At 42.8% G+C, this 24,276-nt stretch overlaps 1 protein-coding gene across 1 annotated transcript in view; it reads left to right on the top strand.

The window, feature by feature from the left end:
* ZNF830 (zinc finger protein 830) overlaps nt 1-24,276 on the top strand; it is a 63,670-nt gene that overhangs the window by 26,019 nt on the left and 13,375 nt on the right. The window contains exons 4-5 of the mRNA XM_070728897.1: nt 9,122-9,155; nt 10,127-10,359. Of these exons, the coding sequence (XP_070584998.1) occupies nt 9,122-9,155; nt 10,127-10,359 (267 nt within the window). The remainder of the gene's footprint in view (nt 1-9,121; nt 9,156-10,126; nt 10,360-24,276) is intronic.

Here is a 24,276-nt window from a genome sequence, read left to right as displayed (position 1 = left end):
AGGCTTGTGCCCTGGCAGTGATTTTTCCTCTTTTGTTATGTATGTATTGGCTGGCATTTTTTTCCAAAATAATTCAGTTTCATCACAATTGAACACTTGCTCAGGAGCAAACCCTTCTGCACTTACATAATTTCTAAATTCTTTGACAAACTCATCAGCTGCCTTCCGGTTTGAACTAGCTGCCTCCCCATGCCTAGTTATATGATGTATGCCACTTCGCTTTCAAAATTTCTCAAACCAACCCCTGCTGGCTTTAAAGGTAAAAGCACCTTCACTACTTGTACCAGGACTTTGTTTCTCAAGATCATCGTGTATTTGTAGCGCTTTCTCACAAATACAAGCTTCATTGATACTGTCACCTGCTAACTCTTTTTCTTTAATGTATATAAGGAGCAGCTTCTCCATTTCCTCCATTACCTGAGGCCTTTGCTTGCTTAACAATGTAACACCTTTTGCAACATCAGCAGCCTTTGAAGCTTCTTTGTTCTTCAGGAATGTTGAGATAGTTGATTTGGGCATGCCATACTTGACAGCGAGATCTGAGACACGTGTGCCCTTTTCAAATTGGGCAATAATTTCTTTTTTTAGTTCAATCGTTGTCCTCAGAGTTTTTCTCTTTCCAGTACTGCTTTTCTTTGGACCCATGTCTAAGTGTCCAATAAGTATAATAGGCAAAATACAGTAAGTGAAAAATAGACAAAAATAGGCAAAACGCTTCCTCCGACACTCCCTCTGATCACACTCCCTCCGAGCACACCCCCTCCGAGCACACCCCCTCCGAGCACAGCTTGACTCCTAATCATGATGCAGGCAAGATGCGCCGTTCCCTGCTGAACGAAAGCCATTTGGCTCGGCTCGGCTGTTTGAATTCCGAAGCTTTGTTCGAATTGCAGGGCAAAGGTTTTTCGATTTTCCTAGTCGAAAACCGATTTGTTCAAACTGAGAAGCGTTCGAAAACCGAGGTACCACTGTACTATTTTCCTATTCACTTCTTTATTAATGAAATAATCAATTTATTACTCTTTATTAATTATATAGTCAATTTTAGTACATTTTAAATAATAGCATATTTGACAAATACTGGGGAAAATTAATTAATTTAATAATTTACTTACTCATAATTTTCTTACTTATAGAACATAATTACAGAGTATTTATAGTATACAGTGATCCCTCGAGTTTTGCGATCTCGTTCTTAGCGAAACGCTATATCGCGATTTTTCCACCCGATGACGTCATACGTCATCACCAAGGCAATATTACTAAAAGTATAGACAGAGTGAGAGATGAGATTAGTGAATTGAAGACCAACATGGGTAAAATAGACGAAAGAGTCAGAGCAATGTAAGACGCCATAACAAGAAACGAATAAGAAATAGAAATAGTAAAGAAAAAGACTGAAGTAATTGAAAAGCAAGTGGAAAAGACAGAAGAGAGACTAGAAGCTATCAACAATAATTTGGAAGAGGCCATACTCCATCTGGAGCTCGAAAAATCTGCATTTTATTTACGCATTCAAAATATTGAAGAATTTAGAGACGAAGACCACCCAGATTTGATTGCAGACATTTTTGGCCTAGTACTTGATAGATCTAAAGAAGAAATGCTTAAGGAAATTGATGAAGTCTTTAGAATTAACATCAGTTATGCCAGAAGATTTAAACACCCAAGAGAAATCCATGTTAGATTGCTGAAGAGAATATTAAGAGATGAGATTCTAAACATAGAGAAGAATCTCTAAGTATAAGGGAAAAGAAATTTTAATTCTAAAGCAAATTCCCCTTAGGATTAGAGAGAAGAGACGTAGGTATCAATTTTTATCAATACAGTTAAATCGAAATAACATCCCGTTTAGATGGCTTATCCCAGGGGGGATGTTTGTAACATGGAAAGAAAAAAGATACAAGATAGACTTGGTGGACAAAGCACAAGAATTACATGAAATGATATGGATGGAAAATGAAGGCTTTAATAGAGAAGAAGGTGGAAATCAAAATATAGAAGAAACATCGAGAGAACTGAGAATTGAGGGAGGGGAAGCTAGGGAATCCGGAGGGTTTGACAGAAATGAATGAGAAGGTGCTAGGGCTAGGATGCCGATTGGGATAAGATCAAGGGGTGCCCTTAAATTGAATAGTCAATAAAGATTTTAGAGAGGGTGAAATAAAAATTCTATCAGTAAATATCAATGGCTTAAATTCATTAATAAAAAGGAAACATGTTTTTTTTAGATATGGGTAAATCAAATTTAGATATCATTTGTATGCAGGAAACGCATATAAAAAAATATATAATAAATTGTTGGAATGTCCAAAATTGCAGAAAACATTTTATACTTCTGTACAAATGAGGAAAAAAGGCATAGTTATGTACATCAAAGAAAATTTAAATCCAAATTTAATATATAGACACCGAAGGGAGAATATTAATGGTGGAAATCTGTACAGATAATGGCAAAATATTGCTAGTAGGAATTTATGCCCCGAATAAATAAAAAAAATCTATTCCAAATTACACAAAAAATTAAATGAGTTTAATTGGCAAAATGTTTGTATATTGGGCGGTTTTAATGCAATTATAGATTTTAATTTGGACTACAGAGGGAAAAGTAAAAACCTCATTAAAAGGAGACTTCCAAGCTCGGGCATGACCATGATTAAAGAACTCAATCTGTATGATGTCTGGAGAAAATTGAACCCTAAAAGTAGGCAATATACATTATTTTCACATCCACATGAATCATGGTCACGTATTGACATGGCGTGGACCAATTTAACTTTGTTTTCACAGATTACGAATATGGAGATACAGGATAACAAATGGTTAGACCACTCTTTGATTTTATTAAAGTTCAGTGTGAGGTAAAAATAGGTGGACTTTAAATTCGAATATACTACAGGAAAAAGTTTATAATGAATGGGATACGATGAAAGTGTACTTTAGAGGCATATCTATTACTTATCAAATAAGAAAAAAAATAATAAAAACATAAAGAGAAAATAATTAAATTGCAAAGATAATTATAAGATATAGAAAATCAATATAGGGAAAATCCTGAAAATAAAAAGTTACAAACAGAAAAAGATTTAATAACCCATAAAATAAATTTAATTAATCAAGAAGAATTAGCTTTAAATATAAAAACAATGAAGCAAAATTATTTTGAATATGCTAATAAAGCTGGGAGATAGTTAGCTTATAGATTAAGGAAAAGGAAAGCCAATAGAGTAATTCAGCAATTTACAGATGATCAGGAACAGCGACATCAGGATTCAGCCAAGAAAAAAAATAAGAATTCAAAATTTCTTCCAAAACTTATATAAAAAAGAGTAAATTAGTGAGGTAGAGACTAGAAATTATTTCGTAAAACAGCACCTGCCCATTCTAACTGATGATATGAGAACAAACTTAAACAGAGATATCACACAAGAAGAAATACAGAAAGCACTGCAAAAACAAAAAAACAACAAGACCCCAGGACCGGACGGCTTTCCGGTTGAAATTTATAAAACGTTTATTAATATACAGTGGTACCTCATCTTACGAACGCCTCATCTAACGAACTTTTCAAGATACGAACCCGGTGTTTAAGATTTTTTTGCCTCTTCTTCCGAACTATTTTCACCTTACGAACCCAAGCAGCTGCTGCTGGGATGAAGGGGTTTCTTTTCCCCCCCTTTTTTGAAGAAAGAAAAGGGAGGGGTAGCTTGAAACGGTATCTTTTGAAGAAAGAAAAGGGAGGGGTAGCTTAGAGGAGTAAACATTTTGCATGCTTGCAAAAGCACTAAAACGGTGTCTTTTTAAGAAAGAAAAGGGAGGGGCAGCTTGAAACGGTGTCTTTTTAAGAAAGAAAAGGGAGGGGCGCCCCCCTTGCCTTTCTTCCTTCCCACTCACCCTTTAGCCTAGCCTTGCTTCTTCCACCCGCCCCCTTTAGCTGCTCCTCCCTGCCCTCTGTTCGCCTCCCTTCTAAAGTTTGGGATTTTCCTGAAGGATTTGCACGCATTATTTGCTTTTCACTTTACGAACCTCCTCCTGGAACCAATTAAGTTCGTATCATGAGGGGCCACTGTATATGAAAAAAAATTGCTGGAACTGTTCAATAGAACTGTTCAATCCAAAATTATAGACCCATTTCGTTATTTTTTCCCCTCAATTTTTTTTTATTTTCTTACCAATCACAGTACAATGTAAAGTACCAACAACATCAAATTGTTTAAATACATCAATAATTCAATTTTAAAAATTATGGTATACAAATCCAATGCTGCCTCCTTTACTTTTGCCATCTGGATAATAAATAGCTGCTCAGATTTCTTATATTGTATTAATATGCTATTCACTAAAATATCTTTTAAGCTGATCCAAATTTTAAATGTGTCAAGTTAATTAGGCTGTAATATTTCAAATTTCTCCACATGTCTTCCATTTCAATTTTTATATATATTTATTAACCTTTTTTATTAGTAAATGTCCATTAAAAAGGAATTTAAAAAATAAAAGAAATTTTTAAAAAAGTAAAAATAAAAACACCAACACCTTCCAGTATACCAATCAAGGGGGACAAATCATATAGAGAAGGGTAATAGTTGTTCAAATTATATATCCTTACAACAACAATATTATTATTATTATTATTATTATTATTATTATTATTATTATTATTATTATTATTATTTAGATTTGTATTCTTCCCCTCTCCAGAGACTCAGAGCGGCTTACAACAACAATTTATAGTACAAATCTAATGGTTAAAAAAGGATAGTTTAAAACCCTTATTATAAAAAACAGTCATGCATCCCAGACAAACCATACATAAAATGAATCGGCCCAGGGGAATCAATTTCCCCATATCTGACGGCAGAGGTGGGTTTTTAGGAGTTTCCGAAAGGCAAGGAGGGTGGGGGCAGTTCTGATCTCCGGAGGGAGTTGGTTCCAGAGGGTCGGGGATGCCACAGAGAAGGCTCTTCCCCTGGGCCCCGCCAGACAACATTGTTTCGTTGATGGGACCCGGAGAAAGCCAACTCTGAGATCTAATCAGTCTCTGGGATTCATGCAGCAGAAGGCGGTCCTGGAGATATTCTGGTCCGATGCCATGCCGGTCACTTTGAATTGTGACCGGCAACTGATCGGCATCCAATGCAGACTGCGGAGTGTTGGTGTGACATGGGCATATCTGAGAAAGCCCATGATTGCTCTCGCAGCTGCATTCTGCACGATCTGAAGTTTCCGAACATTCAAAGGTAGCCGAACCTTGAGGTGATGAGGCATGAGTGACTGTGAGCAGTGACTCCCAGTCCAGATAGGGCTGCAACTGGTGCACCGGGCTAACCTGGGCAAACACTCCGCTCATCACAGCCGAAAGATGGTTCTCTAATGTTATCTGTGGATCGAGGAGGACGCCCAAGTTGCGGACCCTCTCTGAGGGAGGTCAGTGATTCCCCCCTCAGGGTAATGGACTGACAGATGGAATTGTCCTTGGGAGGCAAAACCCACAGCCACTCCATCTTATCAGGGTTGAGTTTGAGTCTGTTGACACCCATCCAGACCCCAACAGCCTCCCGACACCGGCACATCACTTCCACTGCTTCGTTGACTGGACATGGGGTGGAGATGTCAGAGGTCGACCTGTGGGTCTCTCCCTTGTGGGGTGCCTCAGGGGTCGGTCCTCTCCCCCCTGCTATTTAATATCTACATGAAAGCGCTGGGTGAGATCATCCAAGGGCATGGGGTGAGGTATCATCAATACGCCGAAGATACCCAGTTATACATCTCCACCCCATGTCCAGTCAACGAAGCAGTGGAAGTGATGTGCCGGTGCCTGGAGGCTGTTGGGGGCTGGATGGGTGTCAACAAACTCAAACTCAACCCAGACAAGATGGAGTGGCTGTAGGTCTTGCCTCCCAAGGACAATTCCATCTGTCTGTCCATAACCCGGGGGGGGAACTACTGACCCCCTCAGAGAGGGTTCGCAACTTGGGCGTCCTTCTCTATTGACGGCTGACATTGGAACATCATCTTTCGGCTGTGGCGTGGAGGGCGTTTGCCCAGGTTCGCCTGGTGCACCAGTTGCAGCCCTATTTGGACAGGGAGTCATTGCTCACAGTCACTCATGCCCTCATCACCTTGAGGTTTGATTACTGCAACGCTCTCTACATGGGGCTACCTTTGAAAAGTGTTTGGAAACTTCTGATCGTGTAGAATGCAGCCAGGAGAGCCATCATGGGGGTTCCAAGATTCGCCCACATTTCTTCAACCGTGGCTTGCATTGGCTGCCGATCAGTTTCCGGTCACAATTCAAAGTGTTGGTCATGACCTTTAAAGCCCTACGTGGCATCGGGCCAGAATATCTCCGGGACCGCCTTCTGCCGCACGAATCCCAGCGACCGGTTAGGTCCTACAGAGTTGGCCTTCTCCGGGTCCCATCGACTGAACAATGTCATTTGGCGGGACCCAGGAGAAGAGCCTTCTCTGTGGCGACCCCGACCGTCTGGAACCAGCTCCCCCCGGAGATCAGAACTGCTCCCACCCTCCTTGCCTTTCGTAAAGTTCTTAAGACCCATCTCTGCCATCAGGCATGGGGGAACTGAGACATCTCCCCCGGGCCTATACAGTTTATACATGGTATGTTTGCGTGTATGCTTGCTTTTAATAATGGGGGTTTTAGTGTTTTTTAAATTATTAGATTTGTTCTTACATTGTCTTTGTTATTGTTGTGAGCTGCCCCGAGTCTACGGAGAGGGGCGGCATACAAATCTAATAATAATAATAATAATAATAATAATAATAATAATAATAATAAATAATAAAGATTCCCCTCCCTCTCACCCTCCTCCCCTCTTCCAAGAGCCTTCAAGTTTGCCCCTTCACCGCTGCTGCTCTTCACCTTTCCTCCTTCCATGGAGGAGCTGGGAGCCATTTCTCCTCCACTCAACTCACTTGGAGGGAGAGAATCCCTCCTCCACTCCTCCCAAGACCGGCTTCCCCCTCCGCAGCCCTCACCTGCCTGACCTGGGAGCAAGGCAGCGGGGCAGTGTTGTGCTGTCTGTCTGAGTGAGGGGGAGGGCGGCTGGGAGGCGCAACTGCAAAAGGAGTCGGGGGGGGGGCAAGGAGTGCCTGGAGATGTGTGCTGAAAAAGTACACACCAAAATAAAAACAATCCCGAACTGCAATCCCAGACAACAGTTCTGAACAGATTCTGCAAAGGAAGTTTTGTGAAATCAATAACACTTGGGCGTCATCTGTGAAAAAAAGTCAGGTGCTCAGGCATGAAAATGTGCTGCTCAGACACTATATTTTTCAGCACATATAAAAAAAAAAAATAGAGGGAACATTGCCTGCAATCTGCCCAGCTAGGGATAGAGATATATAATTAGGTCTCATTAACATATTCACATATACTAGACACCTCCCCCCAATAGTTTAAAGTAAGTATTAAAAAGAATGACAAAAGACTCAATCCCTGAGGCATCCCACATAGCAGGGTTTGACTATCTTCCCCTACCAATACTAACTGAATGTAGCAGAGGAAGGAAGAGAACCATTCCTCTACTTCAGTGCTTCTCAATTATTTTCTGTTACGCCCCACCCCCCGGAAGAAGTAATCATTTTGGAGGGTCCCAACTCTCTGATCTGGGCCCAATGGAACTATAGTGTTAATATTTATTATTTTACTTATAAGCTGCAATCAAACTATTGGCTGAGAAAGGCTACACTATCCACTTACCTGGGAGTAAGTCCCACAGAATTCAGTGGAGCATGTTTTTGGTTAGGGGAATCAACTGAGAGGGACCACAAATATTTCCTGAGGTCACACACGCCCCCCCCTCCCCGGCATTGTTCCGTGCCCCCCCCAGGGAGGTCCACCGCATTATTTGAGAAGCACTGCAGTCTACTTTAACACAGTGCCTCTCATTCCCAATCCCTGAAGCTGGTCTTGAAAGATACATGGTTGATGGTATTGAAAATCACTGAGAGGGCCAGAATGGTTGCATGATTCCCACCTTACCTTCCAAAAGTCAATGATAAATGCAATCAATGCTGTTTCAATGCTGTGCCCTTCTTGAACCTAAATTGAAAATAATTCAGATAATCTGCTTCATCCAGAGACCTTTGTAGCTATGAGTCAACCAACCTTTCAGCAACTTTCCCTAAAAAGGGAAAGTTGGAAACTGAACGAAAATTGTCTAATATTGTGAGGTCTAAAAATGGCCTCTTGAGAAAAGTGTAATGCTACTGCCTCTTTCAGGTTATGTGGTACTACCCTTCTAGCAAATAAGCATTAATCACATATAACTTCTTAGGAAGCTTTGATCAATCAGGCATGGGCCCAGGACCATGCTTAAAACATTAAGGTCCCTATCCACTTCCTAAAGAGCAACTGGTTTTAATTCCTCCTAGGACAGTAAAAAAGGCTCTGACTCTCACTTCCAAAGAGTCTGGCCAGCCAGAGTTTAATACTATGCAAAGTTGAGCAATATATTTGGGCACTTGCACCCAAATGGGTATATTGACCCCATTTGGGTGCAAGTGCCTAAAGTGGACTGAATGAATAGGCTTTACAGGTAATCTTTACCTTAACAACTGTATTGGAGCCTGGAATTTTCATTGTAAGACTCATGACATGGTCAGCCAAGGCACCATTAATCAAATCATAAAGATTTTATGTCTTTTTTGTGGCAGTCATTTAATTAATATGATGGTCATTAAGCAAATTAATGCATTCCTATAGGTGTTTTTTTTGTTTGGGGTAATCTGCATATTTTCTCAGGGTACCTGGCTTTGAGAGGCTGGTACAAACTGGATCTGGGCAGCTCTGATCTTTATCACCTATTATTCCTCCTCCCCAATGTATTGTTCTTACATCCTCTCCCCTCCATTTCTAGCCTTTGATGGCGAGGCCTATGAAATACCAAGTCGAACCAGGCAGAATTGACAGCTAAGTTAGATCAGTCCCTCTATCTCATCTCAACCCACCCATAGGCTTGTTGTTATGGGGAAAATGGGAGTTGGGAGCATTAATTATATCATGTTTGAATTGATGCAAAATAAATATGGATAAAATCTTATATAGTATACACAAAGCTACTATTGATATAAATCTGATTAATATCTTTGTTTTCAGATTGTAATGACCATCCACAAGCAGTTTCATCTAAGTAAGTTGTTACCTTTTTTTGCATTTCCCCCTACTCTTCACAATTAAAGATATAAAATAAAATTTGTTTTCTATATTTTTTATACAAAATTACTATGGACAGAAAATTGGTGTCAACCCATTGATGGATGGGTGTCAACAGACTCAAGCTCAACCCTGATAAGATGCTGATAAGATGGAGTGGTTGTGGGTTTTGCCTCCCAAGGACAATTCCATCTGTCCATCCATTACCCTGGGGGGGGGGAATTATTGACCCCCTCAGAGAGGGTCCGCAACTTGGGCGTCCTCCTCGATCCACAGCTAACATTAGAGAACCATCTTCAGCTTTGGGGAGGGGGGAGTTTGCCCAAATTCGCCTGGTGCACCAGTTGCGGCCCTACTTGGACTGGGAATCACTGCTCACAGTCACTCATGCCCTCATCACCTTGAGGTTCGACTACTGTAATGCTCTCTACATGGGGCTACCTTTGAAGAGTGTTCAGAAACTTTAGATCATGCAGAATGCAGCTGCGAGAGCAATCGTGGACTTTCCCAGATATGCCCATGTCAGACTAACACTCCGATCAGTTTCCAGTCACAATTCAAAGTGTTGGTTATGACCTATAAAGCCCTTCATGGCATTGAACCAGAATATCTCCGGGATCGCCTTCTGCCGCACGAATCCCAGCGACCGATTAGGTTCCACAGAGTTGGCCTTCTCCAGGTCCCGTCGATGAAACAGAGCTTTCTCTATGGCAGCCCCAACCCTCTGGAATCAACTCCCCCTGGAGATCAGGACTGCCCTGAGTGATTTCTTAATCAGTGGAACAATTTGCCTAAGCAGGGTGTTGAACTAGAAGACCTCCAAGGTCCCTTCCAACTCTATTATTGTTATTATTTTTAAAATAGAAGTAGAAAAACTAGCTGAGTTGATTTTCGAAATTCTTATTTGTATTGTGACTGCATTTTTAAAAATTTGCCTTTCTTTTTTAGGCTGCCCAAAAACTTTTTTGACAAAATTGAACAAGCAGAAGTAGAAATAATATCTTCAAAAGGTTCGAATGCTGTCTTACTAGGAAATTGTAAAACAGAGGAAGGAAACAAAGAAGAGGTGACAAAAGAAATTACGCCGAGCAACAGCAAAACTTCATTGCCAACCACAGCTCAGTATGAATTATCTTCAGATCTTGTTCCAAAAGCAGAACTTGTGGCCTGTTCATCAGCAGGTAAGATTAGCATTTTAGATACCATTAAATAACTTTATCAAAACAAAAACCCAGCTCAAACCCCATTATCCAAGGTTATTAGGAAAAAAATGACACAAATAATAATACAAACTTAATTTATTTTGAAAAAATGGTTTAGCTTCTAGGTATATGCAAATCACTTTGTCAGAAAATCCTTGATTTTTGCAATTACCTTTGTGGAGAGCAGTTCGGTCTGGGCCAGTATGGGAGTGGACAGTTATGTAGGGACAATGAGATTATCTGGAGGGAATTTTGAAGTAAAGAAGTAAGTGTTTAAGTAGTGCCGACAGTAAAGAAGTCATTATGTACATAACCAATCAAAAATGGACTGGAGTACAAGATATGAATCTAATAATTGCTGCTTGGAACCTTTGAATTTAATGCTGATCTTTGGTGTAGTGGTGACTGGTGATAAATATCAGGCTGCCTGCCTGGGTCATTCTATATCAAGTGAACCAATGGTTTTTAACTCTATATTTTTAATTCTTTTGAGATTTTGTTATTTGATAATAGTGTATCAGAATGCAAAATGTGAAGGAAAAAAAATCTAGATTTAATTTTTTTAAAAATTGATTTTCAAAGTTCGGAAAAAGTGTGGATTTCGGTTATGCCTACCTTTACATTTCTTCTCATAACTCAGGCTAGCACAAAGATAGAGAAATAAAATAAACATCATTCTACTCAGATCTGTACAGGCTTTCACCAGATATGTCACAAGAGTATCCTTGTTAATATTTTACCTATGCAAACACAAACACAAAATTTTAAAACGCATTTCCAAAAAAAACATTTAATTTAAAAGTTTTCAAAAATGTACATGTGTCTGCTATGCTCCTAGCCACATCTGTACCAAAATTCAAGTTGGTATCGCGATGGAATCATATTTAAAAATATAACTATGAAGGCTTCCGTTCTCCACTGCTTCTGGAAGGAGAGTCCAGTATGGGTTAATCCCAATCCTATTGGTAGAGACTGAGTTAAAAATTAACATGTTAATTAGGCACCGCTCCTTGCCTGCCCCCAAGGGCTCAGTTTTAAAAACTCAGTCCTTGGAGAGAGACCTATGAGTTTAATTTAGTCAATAATTTAAGTAAAATAAATGTTTAATAATGAATTAACATGTTTTTCTTCTTTTTGTTTTTATTGTCTTTCAGATGCAGTTACCATGAGGACGGGGTCTCTGCCCTCCGTGGGCACCACCCCCATCATTTGTCCCTGTGGAACCTCTTCCCTCAGAGGGTACTGTTTCGGTATAGGGACTCAGCCTTAGGTCACTGACCTCAGTGGTCAGACCTGGCTGCAGCCGAAGGTGGGGGGGTCCGCCCCCCCCCACTGGGAGGCTGACGGAAGGAATGTTGAATGAGAAGGAGCCTGTACTGGCAAGGCGACCCGGAGAGCGCGCGAGATCGCCTCCGACGCACTTCAGGCGAGCAAGAGGAATTCGCTCCTAAACATATGTTCAGCGGCAGGGAGAGAGTTGTCGCCGCCGCCATTCTGCCTTCAAAATCCTCGGCTTTCAGGAAAGTGCACGCGAGCGCCGAAGGCACCATATGTTCAGCGGTTTCCCCCCGGATCATTAATTGCGCGTGCGCGCGCAGTCTGTCAACAGCCTTCCATATGATTGGCGGCTCCCCGTTTTGCAAAGGGGATTGATCTGCCGCAGCGGCTAACGGCAATGCTGGCTCGGGGGCCTCAGGTACCCTGATAGCCGCAAGGGGACGAGAGGCGATGACAATTACCGCCCTCGGCAATCGCGACCGCCATGTTGGATAATCGCCATTTTAGATTACATAACGATCGCGCCCGCCATTTTGGAAGCCAAATTGGTGGGAAACCCCCCCCCCTTTCCCACTCCTCTCCTAAGACGGAGGATTTGCCCAAGTGGGTGGAGTTACAAGACAAGGAGACCGGGAGCCATTTTGTGGTGATTTGAATAAGCCTCGGTCGTGACTTTAACACTCAGCACGAATCTGTTGAAAAGTCAGAATTTTGCCTTTCCACAACAGAGTAAATCCGTGAGTACCATAGAGCAATCGAATGCTGGGGCAGAGAAGGTGGCTTGTTCGGCCACAGTTCCCAAGGCCAAGGATAAGGGCAAATCTAAACCCAAATCATCACAGGGAATATCCTCCTCAGCGCTCAAGGAGGCCGAGAGGCGTATTCAAGCCCTGGAGCAGAAGTTCCCTAGCTGCAGGCCAATCCCCAGCTCCTCTGCTACCAGGAGCCTTGTCTCTACGTTCCCTGGCCCCTGGGGAATTGTTGCCAGGAAGGGATTGGTCCCCGGATCATCAGGCTGATCAACAGGCCCAAACTCCCTTCAGCAGACCGGGGTCTGCCAGCAACACAAGGCCTTTATGGGGGGTTTCACCCCAGACTAATGTGGGCCCAACTGCTACGTTCACCCCCACCGCAGCTGGACTCAGTTCTCAACCTGACACTTGGCATGGGCCTCTCACCGGCTTTGCAGGAGATGATCACCAATGCCTATTCGCAGGGCGTAGCATCGGGGGTGCAACAATGCAGCCAACATCCTCGTCAACCTCAAGGCCGGAATCTTTGGTCTGCACCGCCCCTTTCGGGTCTGGGGTTCTCAGAAGAACCAGCATTACAGGATGACAGCGATAAAGAATACAACTTGTCTGACGATGAAACGTCACCTGGACAACCTTCTGTCGCAGGACTTTTCAAACCTGCCTTGTTTAGAACTCTATTGCACAAGGCTAAGCAAGCGGTGGACCTTCAGGGTCCGGCAAAGCCCGCTGAGATACCCAGGTCAACTACCTTACTGAAAGAACCCAGACCTGAAACAGACCATATCCCGGCGTCGGAAATCTTTGTAGAAAATGTCAAGAGACCATGGCAGCATCCAGCGGCGGCTCAAGACCCTTCGATGCTGGAGCGTAAGTTTTACACTTTTGACGATGAACTCGAGAATTTGCTCCAATTTCCATCGATTGATCATCCGGTGGTAAATCTAGTATCAAATGCCATGGTCTCCGCCGAGTCAGGGGACAACCTTAAGCCCGAGGACAGGAAGGCGGAGATCCTGCTCCGGAAATCACACGCAATGTCCGGATGAGGATTCCGGGCAGCGGCCGCTGCCTCCTTCTTTAATAGGGCCTCAATAGTCTGGATTGAGGAGATGATGGCTCGTTTGGGACCGGAGGATGGTAGACTGTGGCAGGACTTAAGTAAACTTTTAGCCGCAGCAGAGTTTTCGGCAGATGCCACTCCACGCTGCAAAGTTCTCAGCGAGGGGGATGTCTACCACCCTCTCATCCAGGCGTTTGTTGTGGCTAAGGAGTTGGCAGGCCGATACTAAATCGAAGTGGCGTTTGGCCTCTTCTCCCTTCTGGGGTGCCGATCTTTTTGGAGAAGTTCTGGACAAGGTCCTTATCGAAGATAAGGATAAGCGGAAGATTCTCCCCAAGTCAAACAGGCGACAGGACAGAAGGACTACGCCCTACACCAGACGTCAGTCCTTTCGCTGGGACGCTTCCTCAGGGACAGGCCAAGCCCAGAGGCCGTACGCACAGGGCCGTTTCAACCAGCATTCATCTTTCAGAAACGACCGTGCCAATTTCCAGGATAGAACAAGAGGCTATCAGCAGGCTAGACGCCCTTTTAGAGGCACAGATCAGACGGGCTTCAAACCCCCCAAATGACTCCGACAGCAGACAGCCGATAGGAGGGAAGCTCCACCTCTACAGTTCCTCCTGGCGTGCCATATCATTGGACAAAGGGGCAATAGTCACGGTGTCTCAGGGCCTAAGGTTGGAGTTCCTTCAGCCCCCACCCAACCGTTTCCTCCAATGCCCAACACCACGGAACCCTGCAAAAAGACAAGAACTATTTCAGGAAATAACTCACCTGTTGCATATCCAAGCCATAGAGCCAGTCCCATGGCACGCCAGAGGGACCGGTTTCTACTCCATGATTTTCACTGTCCCAAAGTCATCGGGAGGTTGCCGTTTAATCCTAAACCTGAAGCAGCTAAACCTGTATATCCTCTACAGGAAGTTCAGGATGCATTCATTGCAAACCATCTTAACGGCAATTCGCCCCAGGACCTTTTGACATCACTGGACCTGAAGAAGGCATACCTCCATGTGCCAATTTATCCCCCTCATCGAAGGTTCCTACGATTTTGTATAGAGGGCGTACACTACCAATACAGGGCCATGCCATTCGGCTTTTCGTCGGCGCCACGAGCATTCACCAAGCTCCTGGATGTCCTCACAGCGAGTTTGCACACACAATCGGTGTGCCTAATGGCCTATTTGGACGGCATCATAATCTTGTCCAAATCACAGGCACGGGCTCAACAGGACCTTGCCTTGACAATGAGGACTTTGACGGAGCATGGATTCACTATCAATGTGCTCAAGAGCCAGCTAATTCCATCTACGACACTTCTACACCTGGGCTCTGTCATCGACATAACATCATGCACGGTGTATCTTTCCCCAGACAGACGGAGAAATATAATATCCCTCATTTCGACTCTTCAAAGAGACAGGAGAACATCCCTAGCCTTCTTGTCCAAGGTGCTAGGGACCTTAGTCTCTTGCATAGGGATTATCCCGTGGGCCAGACACCACATCCGAAGCCTTCAGTGGTTTCTGCTTCCAGCCCAAAAGGTCCAGACGAGTCATTTAAACACACGTGTTCGCTTGCCACAGAAGATAAAGGACTCTCTAGCATGGTGGGCCTCACCAGCCTTGCAAAGAGGGTTATCATTTTGGACTCACGATCTAGTCACGCTGACTACGGATGCCAGTCTGTCGGGTTGGGGAGCGCATATTGGTCATCAGTGCGCTCAAGGACTATGGTCAGAGGAAGATCTCAACCTGGTGAACATAAACTTTCTGGAGCTCAGGGCAGTGTTTCTGGCGCTCCAGCACTTCACTCTACTTATTCAAGGCAAGCATGTATTAGTCCTGACGGACAATGTCACGACCAAAGCCTACCTAAACCATCAGGGGGGCACGAGGTCGCGATGCCTCATGCAAGAAGCCTTGGCTCTCTTCAATTGGGCCGAGAACAACCTCGCATCGTTATCGGCAGAGCACATCGCAGGGGTCGACAACACTCAGGCCGATTGGCTGAGCAGGACCACTCTCGATCCAACGGAATGGAAGTTGGACCCACAGCTGTTCCAGACAATCACGAGACGTTTCGGCATGCCTCTGGTGGATATGTTCGTGACGCACACCAATGCGCAACTCCCCACATTTTACACTCATTATCCTTCACACATGGCGGAAGGAGTCGATGCCCTAACCTCGAGTTGGCCGCAGGGTCTTCCATACGCTTATCCGCCGACAAAGTTTCTACAGAGGGTAATAGACAAGATCTTACAGGAGAAGGCAGAAGTAATTCTAGTCGCGCCATACTGGCCACGCAGACCGTGGTTTTCGGATCTAGTGTCTCTTTCAATCTCCCCTCCATGGAGGATCCCGGACAGGGAGATATTTATTTATTTATTTATTACTTAGATTTGTATGCCGCCCCTCTCCGAAGACTATCCCTCAGCCAGGGATCAGTCAACCACCCGGAACCCCAATGGTTTCAACTAGCCGTTTGGCGGTTGAGCGGAGCAGATTGAGGGGACAGAATCTATCTCACAACATCATATCAACAATGCAGGCGGCCTGGAGGCCTTCCACCTCAAGGATATACCAGGCCACCTGGTCAGCCTTCTGTAGGTGCTGCAAGGAGAACAACACAGATTCGGAGACAGCTTCGGTGTTGCAGGTTTTGGGGTTTTTACAAGCAGGTCTGGAGCGGGGTTTAGCTCCAAATACCCTCAAGAGGCAAGTTGCAGCACTGGCAACAGTTATTAAAACGGGAATATAGGTCTTTATCCTTCCACCCTTGGATAAAGGACTTCCTCAGGGGTGCTGCGAACAGTCATCCTCCGGCGGTTCACAGATTCCCATCTTGGGATCTGCCATTAGTGCTAAAAGCATTGACTGCTCCACCGTTTGAACCCTTGAGATCAATATCACTTAGATTCCTTTCGATTAAAACGGCTTTCTTAATCGCCATTACTTCGGCTCGACGAGTTTCGGACATATCGGCGCTATCCATACGTCCAGATCTTTGCATATTTTATCCCAGCAGACTTGTTTTATGTCTGGATCCAGCTTTTATGCCTAAGATCAACTCCCTGTTTCACAGAAAGCAGGAGCTAATGTTACCTGACTTTTGTTCTCATGGGAACCATCCACAGGAACTCAGGTGGCACAAGCTGGATGTTAGGAGGACTGTCAAGATTTATATTAGACGAACAGATCCATTCAGGAAATCTGAAAGGTTGTTTATATCCTTTTCGCAGACCAAACTAGGACTTGGAATTTCTCCCAAGTCCATCAGTCGTTGGATCTGGGAGTGTATTGCAGAGGCATATAAAACTACCACTCAGACTCTCCCGCATGGGATTACTGCTCACTCTACCTGCAGCGCAGCCACATCAGCAGGCTGGAGGACACGGGCTTCGGCTGAGGACATATGCCGGGCAGCAACTTGGACTGCACCATCTACGTTTATCCAGCACTATAAACTGGACTCTTATGCTTTGGCTGAAGCTTCATTTGGGAAAAGGGTATGCAGACAGTTTGTTCTTCTACAGTTAATTCCTGAATCTGCACTCTCCCACCCTTGGACTAGAACTTGGGCATATCCCATATTGGACTCTCCTTCCAGAAGCAGTGGAGAAGAACCGTTGTACCTACCTGAATGGTCTTCTCGATGCTCTGGAAGGAGACTCTAGACCCACCCAGTAATAGTTTGATTCAGGGAATTTGGGTTCGGAGTTTCTATTTGGTTGTGTTTAATAACATATTCAATAAAATTGTGTTGGATTATGATGACTTCGTTTTTTAAAACTGAGCCCTTGGGGGCAGCAAGGGGTGGTGCCTAATTAACATGTTAATTTTTAACTCAGTCTCTACCAATAGGATTGGGATTAACCCATACTGGACTCTCCTTCCAGAGCATCGAGAAGACCGTTCAGGTAGGTACAGCGGTTCGTTCCGGTGCTGGTATGCAGGCAGCTTGAGCTGAGAGGTCTGTTCAACCCTCTCCCAGAATGCCTGCTCCGCAGCTCATACAAACAAAAATCAGGTTCCTAGCAGGTGGGAATTTCCACAGCTGGTGCCTCTGTATTTTATGGAACATTACCTTTTACGGAGTGGACACAAACCCAGAATCACAGCTGAACAGAGCATGAAGATTACAACGACTCTCCAAAATGGCACCTCCCAAATCTCAAAGACAACAAACGTCCCAAGGAAAAGCCTTAATTACCGAGCAAAGTATTCAAACTACATTAGCCCTTGAAGCACCGGATTACAGAAACATGGCAATTGAAGTTGCTAAACTGCTTGCTCCATACCTTAAAGATTCACTCACAAATACAATACAAGAGACTCTAAATGCTATAAAAGCTGATGTAGCACAACAGGGCTTGCGCTTTGAAGAAACAGACAAACGCTTGACTACAATAGAAGTGGAGGAAAGCTACAGCATGCTTAAAGATGTAATCCAAGCAACTACCAAATTAAATGAACGTATTGAGGACTTAGAAAATCGCTCCAGAAGGAATAACCTCCGAATGATAGGTCTTACAGAAGTTATCCCTGCAAAGGAATTGCGTGCCATTTGTGAAAAGGATTTACCTGCTGCTTTGGGTCTTCCTCACCCTTTTAAAATAGAAAGAGTTCCTAGGATAGGGGTGATACACCCCAAAAATTTGGACAATGCAAAAAAAGGCGCTGTAAGACCTAGACAGGTCATAATGAAATTTATAGACTATGTGGAGAAAGAGGAATTGCTGAGAACCTATAGAAATCACAGAGACCCAGTTAAAGTGAGGGGCTGCAAAATCCTCGTATTTGCAGATTATTCAGCAGAGGTTACAAGAAAAACAAAAACATTTAGTGGAATATGCTCTACATTAGCAAAACAAAAGGTGCGTTTTCAATTATTTTATCCAGCCATTTTAAAAATCAGAAATTATGATGACTCTTATACAATATACAATAACACAAGAGCACATAACAGATTCAAGCTCAATATTAACTGCTCCAAACTTGACTGTAAAGAATACAACTTTAGTAATAGAATTGTTGAAGCGTGGAACTCATTACCAGACTCCGTAGCATAGTTCCCTCTAAGCTGAGCAGTGAGCAATCGCTCACTTAAAAATCATCATCAACTCAGAGTTTTCCAAACCTGCCCAGAAGCCGAGAGAGAAAGAGTGAGAGGGAAGGAGAGAGAGAGGAAGAGAGAGAAACAGATAGAAAAAAGAGAGGAAGGAAAAGAGAAAGAAAAAGAATGGGAGTAAGGAAGAGAGAAAGAAAATCAAAATCTAGTTTGAAACTAGATCAACTATTTAAGTGGCATTTTGATATTGATAGAGTTGCCCTATTATGAGCTCAATGTTATAGACACACAGTACAGTATTTTATTTTGAAATTCTCTGAGGCAAAACAGGGTGGGTTTTTTATTTGTTTGTTTGTTTATTTATTATTTCTGTGCCGCCCAGTCCCGAAGGGACTGCTGCTCAGACACTATACTTTTCCGCCCACCCCAAACAAAAATTAGAGGGAACACTGCTCTGTAGTATCATCCCCTAACCCTCAATATTTTACCCTTAGACTGTCCACGGTTTACCTCTCTAGAGTAAGGGGCGTGCATGTGCATGAGTGTCTTCCGACCCCTGTCCTATTGGCTCTCCTATATCCCATATATCTTCTCTTCTATCCCTATATCTTTCTTCTATTCTCTCATTGATTATTTTATCCTATACTCTTTCTTCTATTCTTTCTCTAATTCTATTTCCTCAAAGGTGTCCCCTATTACCTTCATTGTATATTATTGTGTATTGGACAAAATAAATAAATAAAATAAAATAACTTTATAATTCAGCAGAAGCTCAAAGGCATATACAGTGGTACCTCGAGATACGAGTTTAATTCGTTCCGGACCTGGGCTCTTAAGTCGAGCAGCTCTTATCTCGAACGACTTTTCCCCATAGGAATTAATGTAAATAATTTTAATTGGTTCCAGCCCTCAAAAAACTCACAAAGTTAGTTTAAATTATGCAGAAAGACATGTTTTTAATGAAGAAATGTACATGTACATATAAATGAATAATGAAGTTTCTTTCACTTAACTTGTAAACTTTCTTAAACTTTTAAATTTACATATGTTCAACTTCTCTGCCACCCAATCCTGTAGGACAGAGGTCCCCAACCCTTTTTGCACCAGGGACCGGCTTTAAGCGATCAAGAGAGGAATGGGTGAATGAATGGACGGAGGGTGGGAAGGAAGGAAAGAGGGAAGGGACAGGAACAGAGGAAGGAAGCAAGGAAACTTATGAAAGGGGAGAGTAAGAGAGGAATGAGTGAAGGGAGGGAGGGAAGAAGGTGGGAAGGAGAAAGAAAAGAAGAAATAGAGGAAGGGAAGGTAAAAGAGAGAAAGAAAAAGAGAAAGAAAGAAAGAAAGGGGGAAGGGACAGGAACAGAGGAAGGAAGCAAGGAAACTTATGAAAGGGGAGAGTAAGAGAGGAATGAGTGAAGGGAGGGAGGGAGGGAAGAAGGTGGGAAGGAGAAAGAAAAGAAGAAATAGAGGAAGGGAAGGTAAAAGAGAGAAAGAAAAAGAGCAAGAAAGAAAGCTGCAAGCACCCCCCCGAACCCCACAGGCCGGCTGCAACCTTTTAAAACGCGCGCCGCTTCGCAGCTGTCTCCTGAAGCCGAACGCGGAAGTTAGCGTTTGGCTTCAGGAGACAGCTCCTTGGCGCTTGTATCTCGAATTTGGGCTTGTAAGTAGAACAAAAATATCTCTCCCCTCCCAGCTCTTATCTCGAGTTGCTCTTAAGTAGAGCAGCTCTTATGTCGGGGTTCCACTGTACTGTCATCTAGTGATGAAATAGAGTCATGCAGTCCAAGATCTCTGCTTGAAGACCAAGATACACAGCAATCCAGCTCTCCAATCAATCCAGACTAGGATTTACCATCAACTCTGGTATCAAAGGAACAACGCCGAAAAGAGGGAACTCCATGCAACAAATTTGAAAAAACCCAGACTACTCCATTACAAGATGAAGACTGGCCAGCTTTGGGACATAAGACAACTCAGCAGTAAAAGGCAATCCTTCCAAGGCAATCTACAATCCACACAATAGGAACTAAAATACCTCAGATGAGGTACCACTTACTGACCAACTTACTGACCAACATCGCTCGGACATTCAACAATTTATAACATGTTAGACTTTGAGTACTTATTCTTAAAGACAAAGCTACTACTTGACCAAAGATGGCACATGGAAAAGGGAGGTGATTATCTTCTTACCAGTTCAAAGTTAATTGGTTACATTTTTTAGAAGTTTAAAGGGGGAAAAAAGCTGTTACATATAAATACTACAATTATTGGGGAGGGACGAAGGAGATGGCCAACTGGTACCAGAAAAAAGAGAAGCCATTTAAAATTTAAAGAAACGTTTTTAGTTAATTGGGAATTACTGTGTTTTTACTATTGTTTTATTAAGTTGGAAAGGTTGATCTCTGTATAAGATCTCATATCTAAAATTAAAACTTTAACCAAAACTAAAATCAAAATTAACTTTAAAACTGATACTATAATCAAAAATATAACTGAAACTATACTTGAATTGTCATATACCCAACTATACATTGAACAAGCATTACCTGGGATAAACCAACACCCATAATATGAAATTGGTCAGTTGGAATGTGAAAGGTCTTAGGTCCCCTTCGAAAAGAATCAAAGTTTTACACCATTTAAAAAGGTTAAATGCAGACATAGCATTATTGCAAGAAACACATTTGAATGAAACAGATTTTTTTAGGGTGCATAAATTATGGGTGGTAAAGCTATTAGGCTCTTCGGCAAAGGAAAAGAAAGCAGGAGTTTTGTTGCTTATCCATAAAAATCTTCAACATGAAATCTACTCAATAGATACTGATGTTGCAGGTAGACTTTTAAATGTCAGAATGTCTAGTCCAATAGGGGAGCTGAGTATATATAATTTGTATGCCCCAAACGCAGATCAGCATACTTATTATACAGAGATCCAATCCCAGTTATTAGGAGATCCCTTTCCTAATAAGATATTTGGAGGAGTTATGAATGAAGTTGTCTTAGATAACACCCAACTACTGGATAATTGGCGCTTCACGCATCCGAATGGGAGGGAATATATAAAAAAGCTGCCATTGGCATGAGCCAACATAATGTATCTGAACATTTCACTGCTATGTTGGAAATGAAAAAGGGAAGCAGTGGAAGTGATGTGCCGGTGTCTGGAGGCTGTTAGGGTCTAGATGGGTGTCAACAGACTCAAACTCAACCCTGACAAGATGTAGTGGCTGTGGGTTTTGCCTCCCAAGGACAATTCTATCTGTCCGTCCATTACCCTGGGGCGGAGGTAAATCACTGACCCACTCGGAGAGGGTCCGTAACATGGGTGTCCTCCTCGATCCACAGCTAACATTAGAGTACCATTTTTCAGCTGTGGCGAGGAGGGCATTTGCACAGGTCCGCCTGGTGCACCAGTTACAACCCTATTTGGACAGTCAGCTCACAGTCAGCCATGCCCTCATCACCTGGAGGTTCGACTACTGCAACGCTCTCTACATGGGGCTACCTGTGAGGAGTGTTTGGAAACTTCAGATCATGCAGAATGCTGCCACGAGAGCAATTGTGGGGCTTCCTAGATTCGCCCACGTTTCGTCAACACTCCGCGGCCTGTATTGGTTGCTGATTAGTTTCTGATCACAATTCAAAGTGTTGGTAATGACCTATAAAGCCCTACATGGCATCGGACCAGAATATCTTCAGAACTGTCTTCTGCCACACAAATCCCAGCGGCCAATAAGGTCCTACAGAGTTGACCTTCTCCAGGTCCCGTCGACTAAACAATGTCAGCTAGCGGGACTCAGGGGAATAGCCTTCTCTGTGGAGGCCCCGACCCATTGGAATCAACCCCCCCCCCGAGATTAGAACCACCCCCACCCTCTTTGCCTTTCGTAAGATTCTCATGGAAGGATAGAGACAGTAGTCAATGATCAATTTTTGGAGGGCCCACCTAAAAACCAATAACCTATTGGACTCAAACCAGCATGGCTTTACTGAGGGCAAATCATGTCAGACTAATCTCATTGATTTATTTGACTGTCACAAAGGTGTTGGATGAAGGTGGTGCCATGGATATTGCCTATCTGGACTTCAACAAAGCCTTTGATACGTTTCCACATAAAGAGCTGATAGATACGTTAGTGAAGATTGGACTTAATCCCTGGATAGTTCAGTGGATTTGCAGTTGGCTGAAACATAGATATCAGAGGGTTGTTGTTAATGGCGAGTGTTCTGAGCAGAGCCTGGTTACAAGCGGTGTGTCACGAGGGTCTGTTCTGGGTCCTATACTTTTTAATATCTTTGTGAATTACATAGGGGAAGGTTTGGTAGGGAAGGTTTGCCTATTTGCCAATGACTCTAAAGTGTGCAATAGGGTTGATATTCCTGGAGGCGTCTGTAATATGGCAAATGATTTAGCTTTACTAGATAAGTGGTCAAAGCAATGGAAACTGCAGTTTAATCTTTCCAAAAGTAAAATAATGTACTTGGGCAAATGGAATCCTCAATCTGAGTATTGTATTGGCAGTTCTGTGCTAGCAAAAACTTCAAAAGAGAAGGATTTAGGGGTGGTGATTTCTGACAGTCTCAAAATGGGTGAACAGTGCAGTCAGGCGGTAGGGAAAGCAAGTAGAATGCTTGGCTGCATAGCTAGAGGTATAACAAGCAGGAAGAGGGAGATTGTGATGCTGCTGTATAGAGCACTGGTGAGACCACATTTGGAATACTGTGTTCAGTTCTGGAGACCTCACCTACAAAAAGATATTGATAAAATTGAATGGTCCAAAGACGGGCTACAAAAATGGTGTAGCTTATCAGGAAAGACTTAATGAACTCAATCTGTAGTCTGGGGGACAGAAGGGAAAGGGGGACATTATCGAAGCATTTAAATATGTTAAAGGGTTAAATAAGGTTTAGGAGTGAAGTGTTTTTAATAGGAAAGTGAACACAAGAACAAGGGGGCACAATCTGAGGTTAGTTGGGGGAAAGACTAGAAGTAACGTGAGAAAATATTATTTTACTGAAAGTATAGTAGACGCTTGGAACAAACTTCCAGCAGACATGTTCAGTAAATCCATAGTAACTGAATTTAAACATGCCTGGGATAAACATATCATCCATCCTAAAATAAAATACAAGAAATAGTTTAAGGGCAGACTAGATGGACCATGAGGTCTTTGTCTGCCGTCAATCTTCTATGTTTCTATGTAAGTTACTGAAGACCCACTTATATCACCAGGCATGGGGTGATTGAGATATCCCCAGGCTAATAGTTTCTGTATGGTATGACTGAGTTGTTTTGTTTTAATGTTATGGGTTTTTAGATGTTTTTAAGTATTGGATTTGTCACGTTGTTTGTCACTGTTGTGAGCCACTCTGAGTCTTCGGAGAGAGGCGGCATGCAAATCTAAGAAATTATTATTATTATTATTATTATTATTATTATTATTATTATTATTATTATTATACCTATGGTGGACCTGCCCAGTTGCTTAAAAAAATTGGCGCAAAATCAAAAGCTGTCCAGAACAAATTGTGACACAATCTTTTTAAAACCTGAACTTAATCCTTGTAGGTATTGCAAGGCAGAAATTTAAAAACGAAGACAAATACTTAATCCTCCATATCATAAAGGCAGCAGGAAAACAGAAACAGCCCCTACAAATTTAAGCTTCATAATTAAGGTCCTTAAGTGTGCAGAAATGACCAAAATGACTTTGGAATTACAGG

Source organism: Erythrolamprus reginae, chromosome Z (assembly GCF_031021105.1).
Source record: "Erythrolamprus reginae isolate rEryReg1 chromosome Z, rEryReg1.hap1, whole genome shotgun sequence".
Taxonomy (NCBI): Eukaryota; Metazoa; Chordata; class Lepidosauria; order Squamata; family Dipsadidae; genus Erythrolamprus; species Erythrolamprus reginae.
Note: the sequence above shows the minus strand (reverse complement) of the source record. Positions and strands in the feature narration are given on the sequence as shown.